Here is a 26283-nt window from a genome sequence, read left to right as displayed (position 1 = left end):
GAGAGAGCTTCACAAAGCTTTGTGGTCTTTCCAGCAAAGCAGGATGACAGCTATTAATTGCAGTAGGTGCTCTGGTCTAGGTACTCAGGATTGAAGAAGCAGCTTATCATACTGGATAGCTCCGGGCCTGGGATTTGATAGCTTCAGTGAGACTAATAGGAAGGTTCTTTTGGCCTGTAGTCCACCTCAGTTTAGGTTTGGAGGAATTGTTTCAGTCTGTCTGTATCTGCCTTTGTTTACTGCCATCAGTGATTGGGTTTCCACCCCTCTCTCTTAACCCTTAGAAAACTAAGGAGAGCGGGGTCGGGGTGGGGGGGTGTTTGGGGAGGTTTGTCATTTGTGGGCCTGCCAGTGTATTGAAGGTTGAGGTTAATGTACAATGAAAACAATTCACTAGGAGCGCAGTTCCTTATTGTTTGGATGGGGCACTGTTATCCTTTAGTGGACTTTTGAAACTTGCTGAGTCCTTGTTGGGAGTCCTTGTCTGTCTAGTTGTCTGAGAGTTAGAAAAGATCTGACCACAGCCATAACAAAGTGGTCTGTTCCAGACAATAGCTTTGGTTGTAATGCCCTTGAACTTGACAGGGAGGCCAAATATCAGGTCAGGCTGTGACCAGCTGCGTGGTTTGGACCATAGGTGATCTTTGAAAGTCCTGCAGAGGCAAGTGAGAAAATGGGTTTTTGAACTTTTGCATCTCTGGCCTGCTTGGATGTTTGAAATCTCCCAGGATGACCTCTCTCAAAGGGGTTCCATTTTTTTCAAATGTTCTCTTACTTGCTCTTTGTCAGGACCTCTTTTTCAGAAGATCTTTCTTGCTCCTAATTGGTTTAAACTTCCATGATTTTCCTTTTTTTTGAATGCAGATTTCACAAATCAGTTCAGGATCTCATCCCTTTCTTCATTGATGAGTGGACCTTCTTTGTTCTTAATACTACTTGATAATTTTAGAAAACCCCTTACTTTGTCCATGTGACAGTACTAACTCATTCTGCTTGGTGGCTGTAAGCCTCATTTGACTGTCCCTGTTTGGTTGCTTCCTCCATAATTTGCAGTACAATTTGCTTTTAATCTTCTGAACTTTGATGCAGTTTGTTATGGAGCCATCTTCCCTTTTCTGTACCTGCCATTCTTTTGATAGAGGGATTGTGGTTTGCCAAAGTGTTGTAGTTAGCTAGGTCACACGGTAGTCAAGGTTGGGTTCCTGCTTCTTTTATCTCTTTTCTCTTTCAGTCATTCATAACTTTCAGATCTTCTTAAGGATTGAAATGTTCAAGGTTTGATCTCAATAAAATCTTAAATAATTTCTATGGAAATAATCAGCGGAGCATTTTGTTTTCCCCTGTTGGAACTGTACAAAAAGTTGCTTCTCCTATCACTCTCCATATGTTTCAGTTAGGTTTTTTTACTTAGTTGAGACAAGGCTGCAGACACTAAAAGTATATCAAACTTGGCTTGATTTGTGGATCTCTGAGACTTCTGTCAACCCAAGAGTTTGATTCTGTTGCTGGTGAATGTTTGATTGGCAGCTTCATTAGCATGCTCTACCTGAAAGTTTTTGTTACACCTTCTAGCCTTAAATGTTTAGCCCTTTGGCAGCAACTTCCTTCCACTTGAAGCCATTTTTCCCTGTTTGGCTCCATAAGGTCTACAAAACAAGCATACTTTGAATTGATTATATGTTAACTGCTGCTAAGCCACTATAAAGAGTATAAAATAGATTAAACCATTTATTTGGTGCTAAAGGCTTATTGCAGTTTAAGATATTTAATCTCTTAGAGGGTTTAAGCAGTTTGAACTACTTCTGAAGATTGAAAGCATCTTAAGTAGTTTAAGACACTGTAAGACCTGACAGGACATAAACATCTTATTAAGATAACATAAGCGATGAAAGCAGCTTGAGCAGTGTCAGGGTATGGAGACACAGCAAAATTGATTTCTCTGGGCTCGGCTATCCACCCTGGTACTCCACGCTATCGCGAGCCCTAAGACTCCCAATTTATACAAGGGCAGAAAGTCTATTGATATATTGATTCTAGCTACGCTAATGGCATATCTGGAACTGCGTATCTGGGATTAACTTTGTGCCCTTGTGTGGACCAGGCCTAAGTCCATGATCATCTTAGACAGTTAAAGCTGCACTATGTCCTGGGAGGATTTCAAGCATTTTATTCATCTTATGCAGCTTGATTTAAGGAGATCTCAAATCAAATAGGTCTTGTACAAGCAACTCATAAACACCATGATGCAGATAGATCCAGTGGAGAGAACTTGAGTGGAGCTTATAAATGCCCTACCTTAAATAACTTTTCTCTTTTTGTTCAGTGGAGGTTTCGGATGTGCTCAAATGGGGATGTAGTTTTTCTGAGTCTGGCAGTCTAGTTGCGGTATGTGTGAGACAAGAATCCAAAGACAAAGAAGGGTCCCTTGTCACATCCTGGTGGGGCCTGAAATGCCTCTTTTGGTGTGATGCTCAGGGTTGCATAGGCGAGCTCTGAAGGGAGCTATACCTAAGTCTCTTCAATGTAAGGAGAGTCTTGATAGGGAAAAGAAAATGATGAGGTCATGGGGGATCTCCATGAGAGAGAGAGAGAGGTTCTTTTGTGCTTGCTTTCATCAAAGAGGAAAGCATGGTTCTGCTCTGTGGCTTCTCTGTCCCCCAGCCTGAGTATGAGGCACTCTCCCAGTCACATACTCCTCAACATGCCCCAAGAGAGTCTTGCTGGCCCTTGCATGTTAAACTCCCCACTTTGTCTGTCACTCTACCAGTGCTTAATCTCCATTTTCATCAGTTGGTGGGAGCCCTAGAAGGGTCTGGTTCTTAATTTAGATTCTTCCTCCTGGGAAGTTCAGATATTAATTCTGCTTGCGGTCTGTTTCCTTTCATAGTGTATCTTTCATGCTAGTCATAAGCCAATATACATATCATGTTAATTTCAGGAGAATCAGGCTGCAAAAAATGTTGTGGCCTGTGGACTTCCTGAATCTTAGTCTCAGTAATGTAGGAAACCAACTAGAACCCTTCCCCCCATGCACTTTTCCCTGAGTGTTGGTGTCTTGAGTATTATTTTCAAGTCTATCTCCTTCATGAGATCCTTCATATATCTTGGTTGGCAGATGCAACATCCTAGCTAAAGAAGAGTAGCCATACTGCACTGGGAAAGAGACTGAGTGAAGTGTGACAAATGCACCTGGAGAGAATCAACAATGGGTTGACAGCTTTATTGACAAAGCTGGCTTTCTTGCTCCATAGTTGCAAGCCATTGGAGAAGAGCCAGTCTGGTTGCCTAATTCTGGGCAGAAGTGGTTCATGTGATACCATGCCTGCTATGAGATAGGACAGTGGCACAAGCCATCGTATACCTCCAGATTTATAATGCTGACCTTGGTCAAGTGCCAAGGTTTTGAACAGAGTCCACTCCAGTCCACTTATTTTCTTAGCTTGTATGTTTCTACAACCAGTTACTACTGGGTCAGCTATCTTACAATAGTGCTGTGATGTGAGTTGGCCTCTTTCCTATAGCAGGAATGGAGCCTCTAGTTGCCCTGGGCTCTACTTTCTTGCTCCCCAGCCACACAGTGATTGGACTGGACCTTCTGCGCTTCAAGCAGAGCAGTGGGATGCCCTTGTCTTTACTACACCACTCTGCACCAACTGATTGGAGTCTTTGGGATGTGGGTTTGGAGGAAAAGGAGCTACTGGGAATGCATCTGCTCCCCTGTCAATCAAAGGGTGGTTTTTCCCTACAGCTGTAACTGATGTGAATGGGTTAACATTAAACTAGCGTGGTCACTTAAATATAAGTAGATTTTAAATATCAAGCTGAAGACCTCACTCTCTATATGAGTTACCTCGTTAAAAATCCTCTTACATTGCCTCCAAAATTCATATCCGGGTTAGCCATATGGGCACCTTCACAGGGATTCATACCAGAAATATCCATGTCAGTGATTCCTACATCTGAACTGGTGTGTCTTCCCCTGGTTGGAGGCAGTTGCTGTCCAGCATATCTGCCCTCCAGGTCTTCATCACAGCCATACTGGGTCAGACCAATAATCTGTCTAGCCCGGTGTGGTGTCTTCCTGCAGTGGCCAATGCCACATGCTTCAGGGTGAATGAACAGGGCAACCATCAGGCGATCCTTTACCTTTCATCAGTCCCAGCATCTGGCAGTCAGAAGCTTCAGGTCACCCAGAGCACAGGTATGACCATCATCACTAAGAGCCACTGATGGGTCTGTTCTCCATGAACGTAACTAATTATTTTTTGAACCCCCTTATACTTTTGGCCGTCGGAATATCCCCTGGCAATGAGTTTCACAGGTTGGCTGTGCGTTGTGTGAAGAAATACTTCCTTTTGCTTGTTTTAAATCTGTTGCCTGTTAATTTCATTGGGAGACACACACACATCCCACCACAACCTGTGTTATGTTTCATTGTATTATGTGAAGGGTTAAATAACTTCCTTATCCACTTTTTCCACACCATTTATGATTACACAGACCTCCACCTAATCCCCCCAGCCTTCTTTTTTCCAAGCTGAAAAGTCTCTGTCTCTTTAATCTCTCATCATATGGAAGCTGTTCCAGACCCTTAATTTTTGTTGCCCTTCTTGGCACCTTTTTAACTTCTTTTTAATATATCTAGCATCTATAGTCTTTATCTGGGCAGCTGCTAAGAGATCCAAACAGCTCAAGTACATAAAGCTGTACTGTCCAGCTATTCGTTGGAACAAGCACTATGATTATTACACTGAAATGAGGTCTCTTACTCATCTTCTCCATAGGCTGGAGATAAAAGCTGATTGTGTGGCGTGCAGCTGGGAGAGGGGAGGAGCTTTTTATGGGGTATCAGGGAGGCAGTTTCTGGTATTTCAGTCTTCCAAACAAAAACAACGATCCTGATTGATTGCTGCAGTTCATTCCCTCACCCTGGCAGGAGGCAGCAGCATTTCTGGGCTTTTTCACAAGAGAAGGGGAGGAGATATTTTGTCATAGGAATGCATTATGATGACAGCTAGTTTAAAAATCTCACACCATTAGTTAAACCACTGCAAATGTCCCATGTAGACAGACTTCATAATAGGAGCCTTCACAATAGCAGTGTCTCTGTGGTTACATCTTTGGGTAGGGGTACACTGCACAGTTAATGGTTGTGTCTACACTAGCCAAAAACTTCAAAATGGCCATGCAAACGACCATTTCAAAGTTTACTAATGAAGTGCTGAAATACATATTCAGCGCCTCATTAGCATGCAGGCGGGTACGACACTTCAAAATTGACGCTGCTCATCCAGATGGGGCTCCTTTTCGAAAGGACCCTGGCTACTTCGAAGTCCCCTTATTCCTATGAGCAGATAGGAATAAGGGGACTTCGAAGTAGCCGGGGTCCTTTCGAAAAGGAGCCCCGTCTGGATGAGCCGCGCCAATTTCAAAGTGCCACGGCCGCCCACGTGCTAATAAGGTGCTCAATATGTATTTTAGCGCTTCATTAGTAAACTTCAGAATGGCCATTTGCATGGCAATTTTGAAGTTTTTGGCTAGTCTAGACGTAGTCAATATGGTTTTTAGCTCCCCTCTCATCCCCCTACCCAGGCACACAGAAAAAACCTCTGCTGCAGATCTAATGGTGCTTTCTTCCTAGGCTAGTTCACTTGCTTGGTGGGGGGGGTGTCAAAACCCAGGCTTTGCTTCAGCATGGCTTGAGTCCGCCTTCTTTGTTGGCTAAATCGTTCAAGTGCGAATAGTCATCCAGTATCCTTCCTGACTTCCCCTCAAAGGACAGAGAAAACTGGTCTCCCATAATTTTCTGGGAAAGAATTCTAGAGGATCTCCTCACAGAATCTTGGGATATACCCCTAGGCGTGCAGAACCAGTGAGGACGCATTGCTGGTAAGACTTTGCTGTTGGGATGCTCGCACCTGATCTAGGCTAACCTGGATTAACTGTGCAGTGAGACATATAGCCTAGGCTGGTAAGGCAAGACAGATGGTCTGTTGTGTAAGAATGATAATACCCAGAATCATACCATTTTCCTGAACCTGGACCAGGATATCAGGTTCCCACAAAGATTCCATTGTGTCGGTTTGGGATCTAGCGACCGTTTGGAGTCTGAATTGAATCCAGAAAAGATGAGAGATTATTTGTTTTTATTCTTTTTAATGATCTAGCACCTCACTTTTCATAGCACGTTCCAGGGAGAGGAGTTAGTCCCTGCCCTGATGAATGTACAGTCTCCAGCTGGCAATGAGAGAGGGTGGGGGAGGGCCTGGTGAAGGATGGCACAGATTACCTCAGACTCCTCCAGTACTTGACGCTTTTGAGAATAGCCTGAGTTGTGGTGCAGTGGAGGAATAGCTAGCCCAGGGAGGGCAAAAGAAGGACCACTATGGTGCTTGGTCCATTGGATTAGAGCGAGTGGGTGGCACTTGCCAGTCTCCTGTTCCCCCGTTGGGCTCTCTGACTGAAGACCTAGAAACCAGGTCAGAGCAAGTCATGAATGGAAAAGGGAAAGGGAATCCCACTTTCAGTGAAAACGAAATCAAACGGACTCTGCTGTGTCCTGCTTGTCAGAATTCCCAGAGCCAGTGGAGGAGGTAAGCCACTGATGCTTTCCACAGACTCTTCTCCCAGGGGAATGAAAGAAAAGGCTGAGGCCTCTAGCAGTTAATGAGTAGTTAATAGGAGCATGGCAACAGGAGCTTAGTTGATAAATGCTACCATTTAAGACCTGCATATGAAGTAATGTATTAAATGGCTATTGATTTCCCAGCCCAGGGAAAGGGGCAAGCTGAGAGTGTGGCATTAGAATGGATCTTCCCATCCAACAAATGGGGTGTGGGAAGAGAGGGAGCTGCAGAAAGAACTCCAGGTAGAGGGCAGGGTTTGGGAAGAGGGGAGAGCTGTAATCCTGTTTTCTCTGAAATGTGCAGGGCACACAGACTGGCTGTCTTGTTGTGATAGCAATGAGCTGGATTAGAAGGGAGCACGCATGGAGCAGGGAGCCACATTCACTGTGCAGCATGGAAACTAAACAGCTGGTGTGAAGAATGGCGCATGTGGCACATTCACCACCCCAGAAACTGCACAGGGGACAACACTGAAAACGTGTATCTCCAATGGTTTGGAGATGATAAAGGCAGTTGGCAGGCATGAAGCTGTGGAGACTGTGTGCTCTTTGGGGTAGAGAGAGGTTGGGCCTAGTGTTGCTGTCATAGCCAAGAGTCTCAAATGCCACGGTAGTGCTTTTGGGAGGATTTCACTCCTAGATCTGAAAGGTTTTCCTTCCCAGGGAATGCCACTGCCTTGCAGGATGAGTTGTCGCACTTTGCTGTCTCGCCGTAGCAGGCAGAGCACTGAGTGGGATTGGTGAGTTTCTAGTGATGAGTTGCCATCTGTCAATAAATTCTGAAAAGTTTGTAGATCCGTGTCTCTGTGGCAGATGCTTTCCCATGGGTATAATGCAGTAGGAATAGCTCAGTGAAAAATGTGATGACAGATCTCGTTCCGCAGACTCTGTGCTTGGTAGTGCAGTCCTGTTTTCTTCCATTGACTTTTGCATTCGCTTCTGAAATAGAACCGCTCATGTTTTGCTGGTCCTCCAGCACGTGACTGCCAATGCTGCTCCCCTGCAGCCATCTTGTTATTCCAGTCTTCTGCTTCCAGTACTACTCAGTTGATGCACCTCGCTCCTGACTCCTAGACTCCCCCTCACCAACCCAGTACTGAGCCATTGCATACATAGAGCTCTGTCACTGCACTTGAGAACTAATTGGTTATATACCATTTATCCTGGGCCTCTCCCTGACTAGACTTTCCTGGGCTTTGGCCTGGATAAATATCTGTTTTGGATTAGATTGAGACTTTCAGTGGTGATAGATAGATATAGATGCACGTGACCCCAGGTCTGCAGGTGGAACCCTGCTTCTTTCCTTTCTCTGACCTCTAGTGTTAACAGGCTTGATTCTCCTGCTCTGCGGCAGTCATCTCCTATATATGTTACAGTAGCCTGGCACCTCCTGGCCCTTTGCATCATGTGTCACTATATCTTTGGCTTTGCATTGCCTACCCCTTCTAAGAAGCCCTTCTGGCCTTGCTCAGCTCACCGTGCGCGCGCTCGTGCAATTTGCTGACTCTGCTTGGCTGCCTTTCAGAGCTCTGGGGAGCAGTGCACTTCCTGCTCTGTGCTTCCCTTCATGGCCTGTGGGAGGCTCAGCTGCTCATATTCTAGGGTGCCTGGAGTATATGTGCAGTCGATCTTTGGAGATATTTTTCTCACTTTGTACCCAGCGTCTGCAGGATAGGAGCAGCACCTGAGGCCCGTTCCCTCAGTCTGCTCAGTGGACTAACAATAGCAGTGTGTTGTGCCATTCCTAGCCGTAGTGGGCTTTGCAGCAACTGAGCAATGTGACCGCTGAGATCCCTGAGAGGCACCAGTGCCGGACACTGCATACCAAAGCTCCAAGAAAGAGACCTACTTGAACTGCTCCAGACCGTGAGTGAACAGTGGAGCAGTGTGGATGTGCATCCCTACCTGCATCCTCTTGTGCCACTTCACAGATGTTAGACATGACAAAGTTCCAAGAGGTCCTGCTCTCTTGGACCAGAGCAATTATTCTGTCTGTATCAGACCTATTCTGAGGGTAGGGCAAAGTTACTTTTGTGATCAATAACCTGAGCTGCGGTCATCCTTATTCCATAGACCACCCTCCTGGGCCAAGGAGATGTTTGCACCACAATGTATGACTAGAAGGAAAGACTCTTGTCTAGTAACTAAATGTTTAGTATCGAGTCAGTGTTGATATTGCTTGGTGGGATACAATGCTTCTACATACATTTTAGAGGTTGCTTTTTCTTCCTTTAATGTATTTGGCCTGCATTACTTGGAAATATGGCCTGTGGAGGTGCCTTATTTCACTGAAATAAAGGGGGCAGTTCACTATTCTCTGGCCCAGGATACATCTGTGCTGAAGCTGAAGGTGAAATTTCCAGCTCAGATAAGTGTGTATGCACTAGGTTAGGGTGACATAGTACGCTGAAAGTAACAGCGTAGGCGTAGCAACACAGGCAGGAGCCTAGTCATCTGAGTATTTGTGTAGGGTCTCTGACAGGAGTGTGTACAGTCGGCTAGCTGGTGCCGATACTACTATTGTAGTGCACTTGCTCAAACAAAATTACATAAGAACATAGAATGGCCATACCGGGTCAGACCAAAGGTCCATCCAGCCCAGCATCCCATCCGCCGACAGTGGCCAATGCCAGGCGCCCCAGAGAAGGAGAACAGAAGACAATGATCAAGTGATTTATCTCCTGCCATCCATCTCCTGCCCTAGTACTGAAGGCTAGGGCACCATACTTTACCCCTGGCTAATAGCCATTTATGGACCTAACCTGCAAAAATTTATCGAGCTCTTTTTTAAACCCCAATAGAGTCCTGGCCTTCACAGCCTCCTCCAGCAAGGAGTTCCACAGGTTGACTGTGCGCTGTGTGAAGAAAAATTTCCTTTTATTAGTTTTGAATTAGTGTATGAATATCTGCTTGAGCTGGAAATTACACCTTCGCTTCAGAGTGCAGAGATGTTCCGACAGCACTCTATGATTGGGAAACTCTTTGTGAGGAGAAGAAGACCTTGAAAAGATAAACTGGGGAGGGGCTGAGCCTGTCCTGAGAGCCCACTGAACACCTTCTGTGCAACAGGAGTAGACATCCTCATTACAGGTGGTTGTGCCTGCTCAACCAAGCTGGGTGGGCAGGTAAGACGCAAGTGCTGAGTGCTGTCATGTATTGATTGCAGCCAGCAGGGGGCTTGCGTGGAACAATCCCCTCCTAATGTTTTCCCCCTTTGGCATTTCAGGGCATTAAACTCTGGAGTTGAGTACTACTGGGACCAGCTGAATGAGACTGTCTTCACTGTGCATTCCAACAACAGAAGCACCGAGCGCCCTGGGTGAGTTTCAGGGGAGGGGAGCTAGACGTAGCCAATCAGTGCTCCCTGTCTTCGTTCTTCCTCTCACAGTGCTGCATAGCTGTACTTTCTTCCTGTAGGTGCACAACTTCTCTCGGCGCTACCCAGCCAGTGCCAGTTGGCACACCACTAGCCGTAATAATCGGTGCCCTGAGGTGCAGACCACAATACTGAAGTGCAGCTATCACCTATGGCCTCTCCCGCAGTTGCACCCTTAAGCAAACTGCTGGGGAGCCAGTGGTGGCTCACAGTATGAAAAGTGCTGGGTGAAATAATTGTACCTGAGAAGTTACCCAGAGAATGATGGGCCAGCTACAAGCAAAGACAAACTCATTGAACAGTCCCAGTGACTAGGACTTGAAGGATAGGTCTAGTGACTTGAATACCTGTGGTTTTTGGTCACAGGACAGTTGTTCCTTTATAACAAATTCTAGAGCTAGATCTGCCCCCTCTCTCAAAGGATATTTCATAGGCAGATTGGGATCAATGGGGAATCCCAAACCCCTCTGTCCAGAGATGCACACTATGCCCTAAATGTGGGAAACAGGCTCCTTCTAGATTCCTACCCCAGTGAGCGGTCCTTCCTCCCCAGGCTATCCATCAGCTAGCTGAAGTCCAGAACCACAAGAATATTGGAGCTTAGAATATAGTTCTGTCCAAGCTCACCAGTCCCTCCCCAATCCCTCCCCATCACAGTCCTAAATTTGCAATCAGACTGCAGAGTAAAAGAAGAGAGAGGCTGTCCCTTTTCTGAAGGGCACCTTCCGCTCCACCTAGGCGGAGCTCTTCCCCCTCCTCGGGTCATTAGCTAGCGCTCCTGGGCTGCGGCCACAGTTGGCCAAATTTTCAAAATGCCCATGCTAATGACCAAATCAGAGAATATGAATGAGGCTCTGAAATGAATATTCAGCACCTCATTAGCATGCTGCAGGCTGCAGTATTTTGAAAGCGCTGTGTTCCGCTGGCCTGCGGTTTGTCTACACAGGGGTCGTTTCGAAAACGAGCCCTGTGTAGATGAACCGTGCGCCAGCGAAATGCAGCACTTTTGAAGTGCCTAGGCTGGCAGCATGCTAACGAGGCGCTAAATATTCATTTCAGACCCTCATTTGTATTCTCCAATTTGGCCATTTCGAAATTTTGGCCAAGTGTGGCCACAGCCCTTGTGTGTTAAGTTTTGCTGGAGTGTGATGTTCTGAGGAGCAGTAGCATGATGGGGAAAAATTCATACTTCCCCTTTCTCTCTCTAGAGGGTCACCAGAGGCAGGAGGACAGCTTCGAAAAACTTCTGATTCCTGTTGGAGGGCAGGGGAGCTGGGTGGATTCAGATCAATAAACAAGTGCAGAGCTTTTAACAGGAGAGTAGCAGCCATGTGAAGAGGTGATCTTTTGTGGCCCCTTATGCACTCCCCGGACAGGCAGCCAAAGGCCAGTGGAGGGAAAAGTCTCTTTCCTCTGCAGGCACCCCACATGTGGGAAGCCCTTACGTATCAGCTACTTGTTTCTGAAGATAAAATAGTAATAAGGCTCATGTCCAATCCTACTGAAATTTGCACTGAAGAGAGGAGCATTGGCTGAAACAGGCCAGAAGGGAGCTATGAGTGACGAAGACAATCCAAGAATCAGGGGAGGGAAGCAGTGCATCTCATACGCTCAGGAGCAGAAACCCTGCTTTGCCAGATCACTCTGGAACCCAGACCCATCTCCTGAACTTGAGAAGGAGTTCATAAATGTGCCTTCCTGAGCTGCTTAATGCTGGTCTCATTCAATCTAATAACTTCAAGGGCCTCAAGTTTGTTATACAAACTTTGGTGGTGTTGCTGGTATGCTCATGCCTGTCAAACAGCCATGCAGCCTGTGGAGTGGAAGTATTGACTGACCCTCTGACGAGGCCCCGGTGTGATTAAATATCAAGCAGAAAGCCTTGTGAGCAGCAAACCAAAGTGGGATTTGTAGCACCAGTGTCCTTCCTCACTGCCTGCCTAATGGCAACTAGGCAACAGATGCCTGACTAGGATGGAGAGAGGAGAGTGATCTGGTTGGTGGTGTGTTCTCAGGATCAAGAGAGGCTGAGCTGTCAGTCCCCCATTGCTCTTAATTTATTAGTTTGTCTCTCTGTTCAGAACAAGCAGAGCCACATGGAGGACGGACAGAGACATGGGCCTAATGAATGCCATAGGCCTGCAGCCCAGGAACCCCACCACCTCGGTGACATCACAGGGCACCCAGACCCTGGCTCCTCTGCTGCAGAATGCAGAGACTCAGACAGAGAGGGAGGTACAGGAGCCTGGTGCTGCCTCCTCGGGAGCCGGAGAAGGTAGGAGCTCGGGCAGTACCTCTCTGACGGAGCTACCTTACGTTTGCCAGCTAAGTGACAGGAAGCTCATACACACAGCATTCTCGTGACCTGTGTATCCCTTGTGATGCTGATATTCCCAGCAGCTATCTGCAAAGGGGCATTTCCAGTTATCCTCTGCAGGAAAGCCCTGCTGAGGTGGCACAGGATCCGGGCCTTGACAGTCTCATAATGGTCTCATTTCCATTGAGGGAAAGAGATCTTGGGGTTATTGTGGATCGTTCTCTGAAAACATCCAAGCAGTGGGCAGAGGCAGTCAAAAAAACAAATAGGATGTTAGGAATTATTAAAAAGGGGATAGAAAATAAGGCAAAGAATATCTTACTGCCCTTTTATAAAACTATGGTACTCCCCCATCTTGAATACTGCGTACAGATGTGGTCTCCTCACCTCAAAAAAGATACTTTGGCATTAGAAAAGGTTCAGAAAAGGGCAACTAAAATGATTAGGGATTTGGAACAGGTCCTATGTGAGGAGAGGCTAAAGAGACTGGGACTTTTCAGTTTAGAACAGAGAAGCCTGAGGGGGATATGATAGAGGTATATGAAATCATGAGCGGCGTGGAGTGGGTGAATAAAGAAAAGTTATTTACTTGTTCCCATAATATAAGAACTAGAGGACACTGAATGAAATTAATGGGTAGCAGGTTTAAAACAAATAAAAGTTCTTTTTCACACAGCGCACAGTCAGCCTGCGGAACTCCTTGCCAGAGGAGGCTGAGAAGGCTAGGACTATAAGAGAGTCCAAAGATGAGCTAGATAAATTCCTGGAGGTTAGGTTCATGAAAGGCTGTTAGCCAGGGGGTAGAAATGGTGTCCCTGGCCTCTGTTTGTCAGAGGCTGGAGATGGGTGGCAGGAGACGAGTCACTTGATCGTTGTCTTCAGTCCTGGCACTGGCCACTGTCAGTAGACAGGATGCTGGGCTAGATGGACCTTTGGTGTGACCCAGTAACGACCCATTCTTATGTTCTTATGAGGGTTTTTCTACCTACCTGAGGCATTTCTCTCCTCCTGGCCCTTTCTTACCAGGTCCATGTAACAGCTATGGCCTCTGCTTCAGAGTTCTAGAGGAGCTTCCTTCTGAGCATTGCTGCTGGTAAATCGGCTCCTCACAGTGTAACTTCTGCAACCATCTCCCTGCTCCCTTCCCAGCATGGAAAACTAAGCAGTACTAAGGTTTTTCACCCCTTCCTTCCTCTGGCAGAGTCTAACTAGGCTCTTCTTACCCAAGGCTTCACAGCCTGATTATGCGTTGTGTTGCCACGGCTGGATGCTGCAAACCCTCTACTGCCACTTTATAATCAGAGTTCCGGGTTTGTGTACCTGCATTTAGTTTGGGGTGTGCAGAGGCTGTGGTTGCATTAGTCCCTCAACAAGAGCCCGGCTGAACTGCTCAAGAAAATCTCTGCTACTTCCCAGATAAGGAGAGGGTGTGTCAGTGTGTGACAAAGCCAGGAATGGAAGCTTCCAAGGTGCAGTTCGCCCATGAAGAAGAACGTTCCTCAGAGCTCTTCCAGGCACCTGTAGTGTTGGGGCCAGCTTACATGTGCCCAGCTTGCAAATTCTGATTTGATTGTAGCTCCCGGAAACCTAGTATAATTCAGAGGTGATTCTGAGCATGTTTAGGATGAGGATGAAAACTGGGCTGTGGAAATTAGTCTGGGCTCTATGAATTAGACCTGTTTGTTTTGCAGCTGAGATAACAGCCCATTCTGTGGCCTGTGCCCCTCCATTGTTCTTGCCCCTGTAGCCAGCAGTCACTGTGTGTGATGCACACATTTCCAGTATTCTAGCCCTGACATTTGTTTGGAATCAATTAAGTGGGAATGTCGTCCTGAGCTGAGAGCAGCTTCCAGTTGGCCTGTCTTGGAGCTATCAGAATTAACTCTTGGGAGACTTAGTTCAGTTGAAGTCATTTGAACCAGCCTGGAAGCTCCACAGGCTGGGAAAGTGCCAAGCGCATTGGAAGAATAATCCTGTTTCCTTTGCTGTACCTGGCAAACAGTCTGTTTGTGCACAGTAAACCGAGAACATTGCTGGGCTGTTTGTGGTTGCCTGTGGCAGCAAACTCAGAAGTAGGTAATGCTGTGTTTTCTCTGAGTGGAAGCATCTTCTGCTTTAGGGCCGCATCTGCATTGAAGAGCCAGTGGCTGCTCTAGAACTGTCATAGATCCATTCGTGCTGGGAATATTGGGAGCTCTGGTGTAGAGTGGTGGGCAGTTTTATCCCACTGCGTCACCTAATCCTGCCAAGAAAGGGTCAGGAAGGCATCAGCCAGTCCACATTAGTGTTCCCGCCAGGTCTGGCACCGGTGGAGCTGCATGTTACGCTGGGCTGTTTAGATGCCTTGCTGCTTTTTTGATGGTTTTCTTTACCTGTCAAAACCTTCAACTGTACTAAGTTTCTGCTGCCATTTTAAATGGGAAACAGCATTGTCAAATGGTAAGATCACAAAGCTAGAAAGCAGGAACTCATAACTGTGAATCCCAGTGCTGCTCTTCTGGTGTGGGGAGTTCCATGGCATGGTGCTCTCACAGATGTATATTTTCTGTGGAAAGAAATATGCAACATAGCAACAGAAATCTAATTAAGCACTCTGTGTAAATAGTCTCCTCCTCACTCTGCTAAGCTCTGCATAGATGTTGCCTTTCTGATTGTCTTTGTGCTTGCTTTGGAAGAGTGACGGTATCAGGAGAGAATTTATTAGAAGAAAATCCCTCTTGTGCACATCTTGCCTTTCCCATTAGTTAATCACTGCCTTGTGAACTGTGTTGCCTGTGAAGCATGCCGAAGTAGAGTTACACAGGTTTAGGTGAAAGGCTGTGTGAAAGGTGCTAAGAAATAATTTGAAAGATGCTTTGACTCCTCAAAAATTTGTTGGTCTCTGGCTTCCTTTCAAGTTAATAAGTGTCGGGGTGAGTCTGGTTTGTGCTCTAATATGGCATCTTTGTTAAATAGATGCATCTATTTGGAATTACACTGCTCAGTTTCCCTGCAAATGAAGAGATGCAGCGGATAGGGTTTTGCTTGCCTAATGGCCAAGTTAAATCTTGTTTAGAAATCAGGAGGACCCCCAACACATTGACCTTTAGGAAGTGTGGGTTGTCGTCCAAAGCGTGTCAGAAATGACGTGAGTTTGAGTTCCATCTTCGTCCCTAATTGACATTTGTATACATCACTGAATCAACATAATTTGGCCAGCATGGTAGTGTTTATCAGATGTCCAGGAGTGGAATATAAAGGGAGAGGTGTTACGGATTGAGCTTGAGGAAGGCTGGTAGAAGTGGGTGAGGGAAGCTTCTGCAACAGTTTGCCTGCCCTGTCCCTTCTGTTTCAATATATGTCCCTCCCTCTCTTTTATGATACCTCCGTTAATGGAACACAAAACAAGCCACTGATGGAAGTCTGATGAGTGACATTTATCAATAAAACGCCAAGCATCTGCTCTTGTTTGGGGAGCTGCAGCACAGTTACCCCTTAAGCAAATATGCATGGTATGAGTGTATAGTAACACAGCAATTAAAAGGTCTGTTATCGGTGGGTCACCTGGTCCTTTTGGAAGACCAGGGCATGGTGGCTATTTTCATGCACATGCAGCTTCTGGTCTGTGTGATTTGGTTGTAATCAGTCCAGCCTGTTTTACAGCCCAGCACAAATAGCCACCTGGGCCAAACCCATAGAGTTGGTGTTTCTCTAACTTAATTGGTTGCTTACAGGTGGAAAGAGGTTTTAAAATAGAGCCAGGAAACTGGGCACTGGGCTAACATATGCTGGGCCTCACAAGCAGCCAGGGGATGTGGTGTATGCTTGAAATATTCCAACCAGACCCTGGCTCCTGGAGTAAGTGGAGCACTTATGAAGACCTCACCAGTGCTTGCTGAGGAAACAAACATCTAAGGCCTTCTCTAGCACACTGTCTATACCACCGTAGTACTAGAGTTTTGATGCAGTATTGTGAATTCCATTATTGTTTTGTAAGAGTTCCTCTGATGAAAAGGGCAGACTAGAGATTGTCTGTCTGAGTGACATATATCATCAGATCATTCTGGTTTCCTGTTAAGTTCCTTTCTTCCAGAGTTCACATTGTAGATGAGAAATGATGTTGGTGTACTCTAAGATCTTCCCACTAAATAAATTCCACCTGTGTGTCTAATTTTGATGATTTATTGCTGAGTAGTGTGTGCTAGAGTAGAGCTTTTTGAAAAACTTCCAATATTGATTTAATTCCTTGGGCTTGGTTTCTTGCTTGTGGAAAAATAAATGGCAGCATCCGGTGTGGCACCAAAATCAGCCCTCTCTCGAAGTAATAATGCCAGAACCGTGACCCTTCTGTTCTCTTCCTACCCAAGGTACGAAAGAGTTAATCAGGTTAGCTTTTGAATTGCCTTGAGTATCTTAAATTAATAAGACAGTTCACACCTCTGAGATTGTTCCATGTTCTGCAGACACAGTTAATATGCAGCTCTCCATGTATGCGTGATTCCCACTTTGAAGGCTCACAACAGCTTACGATCCACGTTCTTTTTTTTTTTTTTTTTATTTTATTTTTGAAGAAGGAAGTTGAAATTGTGGAGAACAAAATAGCACATGGAGGAAGGTGCCACTTTGCCAAACTGCCACACACAGCCCAATCTAAGCCTTCCTGCGCACTGGGACTGTTATGTTGCCATCCCTGCTCAGGAAGATAAATGCCACACCCTTTGCATGTCTTGTGCAAATCACTTTACATCCTCTACTAGCTCTAAAGTTCCTGCCCAATGTGTGTCAGCTCTGATGGAGTCATCATAAATTCCCATTTTGTAGTCTTGCTCCTCCATACAAAATTCTTATCTTCCTAGAGCAGCTTGGCAGAGGACATCAGGGTTTTTGTAAGCACTGGGGAGGATGATTCCGCCATACTCACTAATATGGCATTGGGGCCAGCTGCACAGATTGGTGGAATCCCCTACTCTGAGATAAGTAGCCATAAGCTCTATCTATAGTTTTGCATTTGTTTTGAAGCAAACATAGATTCTCTTGGCCCCTTGGGAAGCGCCTTATGATGCTGTGAGCAGCCATGTTGTAATATTTGCATTCCTTGAAGGATTCCGAGCTTGCTGGCTTGGGCTTGTTTGCTGGGCTCTGTGAGCGTGTTTTGTGTCTATCAGAGTGGAGCTGGTTTATCCCTATGTCGGGTGAGTGGCAAAGCAGTTCAGGTGTTTTAAGGTCAGTTTTTTGCTGTGAGATGATTTCTGACATAGGAGCTACCCAGGTGGAAGATGAGCAGCTGTTCCTTCTCCATATGATCCATTCACATTCCACTCAATACCCTCACTCGCGGAGAAGCCGTCTGCTAATCTGAATCCTCTGCCTCCGGTGTGATGTGGGGTCTCTGCTGCTTTCCTGGCGCACAAAGAATTGCCATTGTCTCCTGGCCTACACCACGTTGCTGCAAAGGGAGCCTTACCTAAAGCCATAAGCTGCACCAGTTGTCCTGGTACCTCTGCCACTCTTACCTCTGCTCACTGCTATTAATTGTGGGGAGAGCTGTTAGTAGAGAGTGCTGTGTTCCACAAGGAGGGGCTTGAGATCATGCAGGTTTTTTTTGTTTTTTTTTTTCCCCCTGAGGAGCTCTTTAGCACCGTGGAAAAATCTACCAGCGCCCAAGACCTAGTGCAGCAGACACTGTTTATTTGACAAAGATCCACCTTTGAGGAGTGTCAGTTGTGCCCCATCTGGAAACAAAAGGGAAGATGTCATACTAATATGTGGGAGAAATGTGCACTCTGCTGAGCCAGCTGACTCAGCCCTCCTAGGGCCAGCTGGGCGAGGCAGACCGCTAGGCCAAGCTCTGTGCAGTGTGGGAGGGGCCAGGTGGTCCCAATGCATTTGTCAAGCTTAAAAATGAGGAGAGAGTAAATAGCCTTATGAAGGACAAGGAATGAACTGCCACATAGCTCATTTCTCTTATACTAACTCTCTGCTGTGCTGGGCACCAGCCAAAGTCCCAGTGGAGTCTGAAAGAGACGGAAGATGTAGTGAGACATCTAGTCATCTGCCTAGCTTTCCTGCACTCCTGTCCTGATCTTTTCCAGCTGATGGGACAAACAACGAGACAGCGTCTATGCTGTATAGAGCTTAGACAAGTGCTGTGAAATTGGGAGGAGGAGGAAAGCCAAGGTACAAGCTGGACAAAGCAGAGCAAGATGTATGCGGGTGAGAAACTGGAGCGGCCAACAGTGGGTGCAGCAATGAGATTGCAGACCACTCCCCATGGGTCTTTCTTTAGGAGCTCTAATACTCATTTCTCTGCACGTTTGGGTTTCTTACTCTTATCACTGCTGGCGTGATAAATTACTGAACCAATGGTCCTGCTGCTCAGCGTTTGGTGTCTGAGTAGGCAACTGCCTCAAACCTGGAATTCTTCTCCAGCCACGTGATTTGAATTAAGGAATGGAGGGAGAGCTAGGGTGGTATGACACGGACTGCCTGAAGGCTGCTTGCACTGTGTTCATATTCAGCACATGCTCTTGATGTCTGCAAGTGTCAGAGGCAGGAGTACCAGTGGACTTGTAGCTCCAGGGTTTGGGGAAGAGGAAAAGAGGGATGCCAGGTATTCATACTTCTGAAACTAGGAACTGGTTTGCATGCTCCTCAGCAATACGGTGAGCTCTGGATTTTTAATGCTTTTGATTTCCAGCATTGCCAGGAGCTTAGTAACAAGTGACTTCGCAGCACCGCAAGTGAGTAGGATCTGAATGGTGATCAATATGCTGCCGATGTTCTTACCAAAGCCATTCAGTCCCTGTCTAGCTGAGGATGACACTTACTGAAGTTCAACATCTAAAAGGTGCTGGTATTACCCAGAGAAAGGGGAAGTGTCTAGAAAAGTGTGCTTGCTCAGTGAATGCCCCTGCCTCCTTTACTGTTTGCCCCAGGCAGCAAGGTAGATGCTGCAGAAATGGCCATCTAGAGTTCAGCGTAGAATCTCACATCTTGGTGGTGGTTAGAAAAAGTTTTCTTCTCTTGGGATCTAATCTTTTTAAAGTTACCTGCTGCACTGGGGTGACTTGCACCTATACAATCTAAGATAGGTTAGTGCAATGTGTTTTATGTGTGACTGCCTTTGAAAAGTAATTGAACACACCACCTAGACCTGGAGGCAGCAACAGGATTGCTGTGATGGTTAAATCTGTAATTTCACTCTGGTTTGGCTGCTACTAGTCCCAAGAATGAGCACTGCAGTCAGTCAGTCAGTAGAATATCTCTCCCAGCCCGCACTAGCTGAGGGACCTTGTTCACTGCCCTTTCTAGGTCCTGTCAAGATGAGAGATTGGGCCTCCATCTTTGCCTTATATATGCTAGTGCTCCATGTATCCTCTGAGGCTCTATTGGTGTTTTTATTGCTTCATTAGTGGCTGAGGGGATGGTTTATTGAGGAGTACTTAAAATAGCTGTTCTGGGATCTTGGCTACTGGGTAGACTGTCTCTGAGTCTCATTTTTAGTTGGGCTGTTGTTGATTGGTTCCAGAGGCCTTTGGTCACAAGCATCTCAGAAGCAAAAATGTATAATTCAACCAACATAAACTCTGAGAATGTTTGGCTCTTTTCAAGCACCACTGGTTTCTGTGTGCTTGTAGAACATTCCCTGGCCTAGAGCAGTGGTTTTCAACCTCCAGAGTCTATGCCTCCGTTCCAAATCTTGTAGGAGTCTGCAAATGAAAGGCTCTTTCCTAGACAGAGAGCATCTGTTATCATCCAGACTAATCCATCGGATTTCTGAACTTCACCATCCATGCTCCCAAAATTCAAACAACCATCCTGAAGTCTTGGGGCTCTCCTGGTTTCAACTTGCCTCCAGAAAGGAGGAGTTCAGAGCTCTCAAGCACCTGCTTTAACTTGTATTTCCTTTCTGTAGCTAGCATGCTTCTGTATGATTCTTGGCCACATTTGTCCCACCTATCCTGTCATTGCCCAGTGAAATGTTGGAAGAGAAGTTGATGCCAAGATGAAATAACCAGTATCTCTGACCTGCAAGACTGGAATTGCATTGTGAGATCTTTCTGGTGGCATTCTGCCCAGCAGGCTCAAGCCACAGCATTGTTCTCGCTACCATCTCTGCACACTATTGTTGTCTTGAATGCCTGTCTTTTTTCCTATGCAGCACCTCCACAGTCAATTCCTCATCCGTATCCCAAGGGTTAAAACCCTTGTTGGCTCCCTGACTCTTGCGGCTGCCTCCTCTCTGACCTCCCAGATGCTCGCCCCACATTTCCCCAGAATGCTGCCATAAAGATTCTCTTACCTGTCTCTGCTCTCACCACATCTGACCCCTTTAATCCCCATGCTAGTTCCCATCAGTCATGTATCCTCCTGTTCATGGCCCTGGACACCCTGTGCCTCTCTTCACCCAGGCTTCCCTTGTTGTCATCCTCACACTTGATCAACTCTGCACCTTTCTCTGTGCCCTTCAGGAATCTATCCTCTCCAGAAACCAGCCATTCCCCCTCAGAATAATGTTGGAAAATGATGGTATCCGTCCCTCCAAAATGAAACCTCCAAACCAAGCCAGGCATTCCACCTGCTTATCCAGTCTTGCTTGTCACTGTGTCACATCCCCAGCTGCTTTGCTATGTGCATTGTATAGTTAGCATGAGCTCCATGGGGCAGGTATCCAGTAATTGTTTCTTTTAAGTGTCCAAGCCAGTGTTAGTGCCATGAACGATAAAAGCTTGTAAGTGGAGGTTGGGTGCTCAGAGCTGCACTGTCCTGTAGTTCTTGGCAGGTCTGTTCATTTCTGGTTACTACCCCCACCAAAGTTAGAAGACCTACCATCTCCTCCTCTCCCCAGGACTAGAGGAGCACTAGTAGATCTGAGGGTGATGTGGGTTTTCATAGAGCAGGACAGGCTAACAGCAGAGAGCGTAGGGCAGGGCTGAAGCGTGTGGGTAAATCTGTGTGTAGAGAATCCATGCTGAAGTAGTTGCTTTCCAATCTGGCCTACAGCATCAGCAGAGCTGCATGGAAATCCAGAGCTAGAATGACCAAGGGTGAAGTAAAACGGAACTGAAAAGTGTTAGTAGAACTGAGGGGCTGGGGGGAGCTTGGAACCTCTGCTTTCACAGTCTGAGTTGCAATCCTTCTTGTGCGGCTTCCAAATCAAGAAAGGAACCATTATGAAGATCTAATCTAACTTCCTGTGTAATGTTGGCCATAGTATTTCACCAGTGATTCCTGCACCAAGCCCATAACTTGTACCTGATCTAGACCATGTTGTTCAGACAGCCATCTAATCTTGGTGTAAGGACTTAGAGATCATATTGATTTTCCTTCTCTTGGAAGGTTGTTCCAGAAGAGGTGTAGTCGCTTTACATTTTTTTTTGCCATATTTCTACTTACGAGTGTTAAATTTGCCCCTAGTATTTGTGGTATTTCTGCCGCAGGGCAGGGCGCAGAGCATTGAAGGGCTCATCTCCACACACAAGTTGTACCTCTCTAGTGCATGGCCCTGTCTACAGAAAGGTGCTTTATACGCATACTGCTGTTCAGGAAAAGGGCCAACTGACACCCGTTCGGTCCCTTCCATGGAGAGCTGCGTGAGCATAACAAAAGGAGGGTGAAGCGGGGTTAAAGCCCCCACACACACACACACACACACACACACACACACACACACACACACACACACACACACACACACACACACACACACACTCTCTCTCTCTCTCTCTCTCTCTCTCTCTCTCTCTCTCTCTCTCTCTCTCTCTGCCTGTAGTCTTGCTCATACTTGTGTCCTTTCTCCTGGTGCCAGAACAGCAGCTCCTTTCTCCTCCCTGCTCATCAGTGCCCATGGCTCTGTGGAGCTGGGAGTGTGATTGATCTGCTGATAAGAATCAGGTAAGCTACTGCCTTCCTCGACAGAATGACTCCAACACATTCCTGTGGATCAGAACCTTTCCCTGAGCAGTGTGGATCTGGTTTACTGCTAATGGAGTGAGTGGATCAGAGGCCAGACCCGTCTGCTCTGGTGACTTGTTCTTCCTCTTGCTGGGCTGAATTTCTTGTGGTATTTTCTTCTCCATAGAGCATGTCCTTAGTGCCTTGAGTCTCCTCCACTCTAGTGAGCTGCAGGCACAAATCTTGTTCAGTGGTTGCTCTGTGCATACAGCAGCGGATTGCGATCCATTCCTACCCTGGCCTGTCCCTCTGATTGGAGGGGAGAAGAGGGACCCCTCGGGGAGATTCTGGGTGGTGTGAGTGAGGAAGGGCACTTAGGGTGAGTTCTGGGCACCTCTCATCACAAGGCAAGTGTTTTGGTTTTCTGCCGTTCATGCTGAGCTGTGCTCCTCCCCTCTGGGGACTTGCTGACCTTTCTCATAGCCGGGAAGGAAACTCTCTGTCTCTCTGACCTTTTCACTCCACACATGCATGGTTTGATAAGAGCTTCCTCCCAGACTGCTGGGTGAGTCTCTGCTGCTGCTCTTTGCTGGCGCCCCCCGGGAGCTCAGGATGCTGTGAATGTGTGTCAGGGAGGGGTCTCCAGGACAAGCACAGGGAATGCCTTTTATTTATCTCCATTGCCTTTGCCGGTCTGGGATCTGGCCTGTTGCCACTCTTTCATTTGGAAACCACCCCTGTGCTGTAGCTAGTGGAGACTGTGGCTCCAGGGAGAGGCTTTGCTGTGTGGTTCCGCCCCCCTGCCCCAGGCTAACAAGGTCTTTGAATGGGCAGGTCTGGCCACAGGGAGAGTCCTCTGCTGCGGACCTGGGACCTATGGCAGCCTCTGAGCTGAGGGCCGGGGCACTGACCCTTAGGAGACAGGCCTGCTACTGTGGGGTGTTTTCTGGGCATAAGGAAGGAATGTGACTCTCTGCTCCTTTGATGGGGTGACTGCTCCCCTCCTTGGTCAGTTGGCAGCAGAGGAGTAACACATGCAGGCTGTGTGTTTATTGAGTGCGGTTTGGCCTATCAGTCATGTTGTACGGGCTGTGTTTTCAGTGGGAGGGCCTAGCCTTAGTGGTGTGTGGCTATCATGGACACGCTCGGCCATGGCAGTTTTCTGCCGAAAGTGCCACATGTCTGGGGCCCTTTGGACAGTGCAGTGTTACCCTCCCGGGTGCTGGCTGGCTGGGCCTGTTCAGTCCTCCAGCCTAGGGACTGGCAGCGTTGGGGGACCTGTGGCTTGACAGACGCTCTTCGCTGCAGGCTGTGTTGGCACAGTTGGATTCCTCTTGTTGGCACTTTGCTCAAAGTTAATAAAATACAGTAAAACTCCAGGTCTGTGTGGTACAAACCCTGCAGAGCTGCAGAGTGGGAAACTGTGTGCCTCGTAGCTGATGTCCTCGTCCACGTGCTCCGTGCTGCCTACGTCTGTCTAGCCAGCCGCCAGGATTTTCTTTGTCCCATAGTCTTGGCCACTGCTGCCACTTGTGTTCTCTCTTCCAGGTGACGGTCAAGAATATGGGGCCGGTGGAGATGATGCTCTTAGCAGGATCCAGAGGCTGATGGCCGAGGGTGGCATGACTGCAGTGGTCCAGCGGGAGCAGAGCACCACTATGGCATCCATGGGTGGCTTTGGCAACAACATCATTGTGAGTCACCGGATTCACCGCAGCTCTCAGACTGGTGTGGAGTCAATGGGAGCTGACGGTGCCTTGATGCAGCAGTGCACCTCGCGTGAGCTGGAGGGACGGATCCTCTCGGAGTCCATGCAGCTGGCAGAGCATGGCCAGGGCCCACAGACAGTCCCGGGCAGGAGTGAAGGACAAGGAGGCGATGGGCTGGACCTGCCAGAGCAGTCCCAGTCCTCTATGGACACTGAGGGACCAATTGAATACAGTGACCTAACCAATGATAACCATCTTCCTGACAATACCAACTACTTTAGTAACAACAGCACCAGTGGGGAGTCACGGAACAGGTAGAGATGAATTGTGTCTTGGTGCTACCCTTGTACTGCTAAGCCAAGACCTGTACCTCAGAGTTGATGGGGAGCTGGAAGAGTGGGAGCATGGTGGCACTGATGGGATGATGGTAATTGAGAGGGTGTCTGTACCTATAGGGAGGGGAGAAGATGAAGGGAAGCCCAGCTGAAAGAAGCTTCATTTGATCTTAGCTTCCAGCACCCATGTTACTGCGCAGTTTCTACAAGAACATTGCCAACCCCTAACCATGCTCATCTGAGCCTGGTGCAACCTCCCCAGCTCACTAGGAATCCCTGGGCTTATCCCTAACCCTGCCATCCTATAGATGTTACCATTTGTTAAACAAGTGTTTTCCCCCTGCATGTCCCTGGCCCCAAGGATTGAGCAGAAGAATGAATATCAGGGAAGGGGGCCTGCAGGATCCTCCAGAGACAAGCAGTCCCATTGGACATATTCTGTATTTGATGCCCTCCCCATGCCATTGGAGTGTTCCAGGCCACAGTCCCACTCCATGGTATGGCCCTAGTGCTTCATGGCAGGAGCATTTTCTTGATGAGAGAGACCATTAGTCCTGTCCAGTCTGTGGTCTCCCCAGCAGCAGAGCTGGAGCAGGAAGAGCCAGGCTTTAGGCTTCATCCTTTTTATGCCCAAGAGCACCTCAGCAGCAAGTCCCTTTTCTTGAACTGTCAGCTTAGCACAAGCTAATACAGGGTGTGGAAGTGAGGTGGACATGGCTCCCCAGTAAAGGTGCAGATTGCACAAAGATACTCCCCTATCATCACTCCTCCAGCAGTGCCAACACTAACACGAGTGAGCCATCTTGGCAAAGCCTGCCAATATCATGGCCCCATTGGCTGGCTGCATTTTCTTGGGAAGGGGGGCGGGGGGAGACAAGGCTTTCCAGCTCCAGGTCAGGGCATGAGGTATGGGTCTGTGACGTAAGGTGTTGCATGTGAAATCTTGACCTTGTACATGTAGTTTCTAGTGGAGAAATCAAGGCTCTGATAATATTTTGTTTTTAGTCTAAAATGTGATTTTCCTTTTCGTTTGTAACTCTCCATCCCAGCAAGCTTGTGGCGGGGTGGGGCAGGGGGAGAGTCTGAGTGCTAACGAGGGAAACACCAAAGATCAACGTCATTAAAATATGACAAACCCTTCTCTGGTCTGCTGTCTTCTCTGGTGTGCTGGGGGAGTGTTTGAGTGCTTGGCCCCGCCATAGCACCTCAGCCACGGAGCTCCAGTACTTCATAAACAGGGAGAAGGGAGTGGAACCACCTTGGTGTTAGAGATGCAAGTCGCTCTGTGAGTGGCCAGCAGGGCTGGGAATACAGCTCAGGGTTCTCCTTCCAAGTGCTGCTGCACAGCTGCCTCCATTCCTCCCTGTTTCCCCATCGCTCTTCCTCTTCGCTCCCTAAGGCAAGAGGAATCCGCCGTGTGCTGCTGAAAGATTAGGGTCACCGCTCTCCCCTCCAGGAGAGCCAAGAAATGTCCTTCCTGTCCAGACTTCTACCCCACGAGAGCCAGGCGACAGCCCTCTGCCTACCTCTTCCTGGGGTGGGGCAGAGCAGTGGTGAGAGACCTGTTTCAAAGCTGGGACTGTGCTTTGGAGCCCCTGAGATGAAGTCCACTTCCCCTGCGGGGTCTGGGTTATTGTAACCCAGCCTGGCTCCTCCTGACACTTGGAGAGCAGCCCAATAAATAAGGCCATCATTAAGCAGCACAAGTTCCCAGTCAAGAGAGTCTGTTAAAGAACATTAAGCAAATCTTCCTTTAAATCACAGCCCGGAAATGACCCTTAAATCAAATCAGCCACTGCCAGGCCTCAGCACAGGGTGCTAATGAGGCTCGAAAACCTGCCCTGTGCCAGTCACATCTCTGAGCCGGCAGGGCCCAATTCCTGTCTGCAGATGATGGCTTCACACATCCTGCATCTGCCCAGGCTCCATGGGAATGTGCGGATACCTCAGCCCACACAAGCTATGTGCCCATGATGCCAGAGCCCTGCTCAGGCCAATGTCGGCACTGGATGTTCCCAGCACTTCTCTGTATAGTTACTGCTCCCCTT

The 26283-nt window shown here is 47.5% G+C and overlaps 1 protein-coding gene across 3 annotated transcripts in view; it reads left to right on the top strand.

Annotated features, from left to right (window-relative positions):
* AMBRA1 (autophagy and beclin 1 regulator 1) overlaps nucleotides 1–25365 on the top strand; it is a 209955-nt gene extending 184590 nt beyond the window's left edge. For 2 of the 3 annotated variants that reach the window (XM_074997585.1, XM_074997584.1), the window contains exons 16-18: nucleotides 9852–9944; nucleotides 12083–12276; nucleotides 23740–25365. In XM_074997585.1, the coding sequence (XP_074853686.1) occupies nucleotides 9852–9944; nucleotides 12083–12276; nucleotides 23740–24218 (766 nt within the window). In that variant the 3' untranslated portion in view covers nucleotides 24219–25365. The remainder of the gene's footprint in view (nucleotides 1–9851; nucleotides 9945–12082; nucleotides 12277–23739) is intronic. The other variant, XM_074997586.1, reaches the window with a different exon arrangement.
* The last annotated feature ends 918 nt before the right edge of the window (nucleotides 25366–26283 follow it).

The sequence above is a fragment of the Carettochelys insculpta genome, chromosome 6, assembly GCF_033958435.1.
Source record: "Carettochelys insculpta isolate YL-2023 chromosome 6, ASM3395843v1, whole genome shotgun sequence".
In the NCBI taxonomy this organism is placed as follows: domain Eukaryota; kingdom Metazoa; phylum Chordata; order Testudines; family Carettochelyidae; genus Carettochelys; species Carettochelys insculpta.
This window is presented reverse-complemented; position numbering and strand designations above follow the sequence as displayed.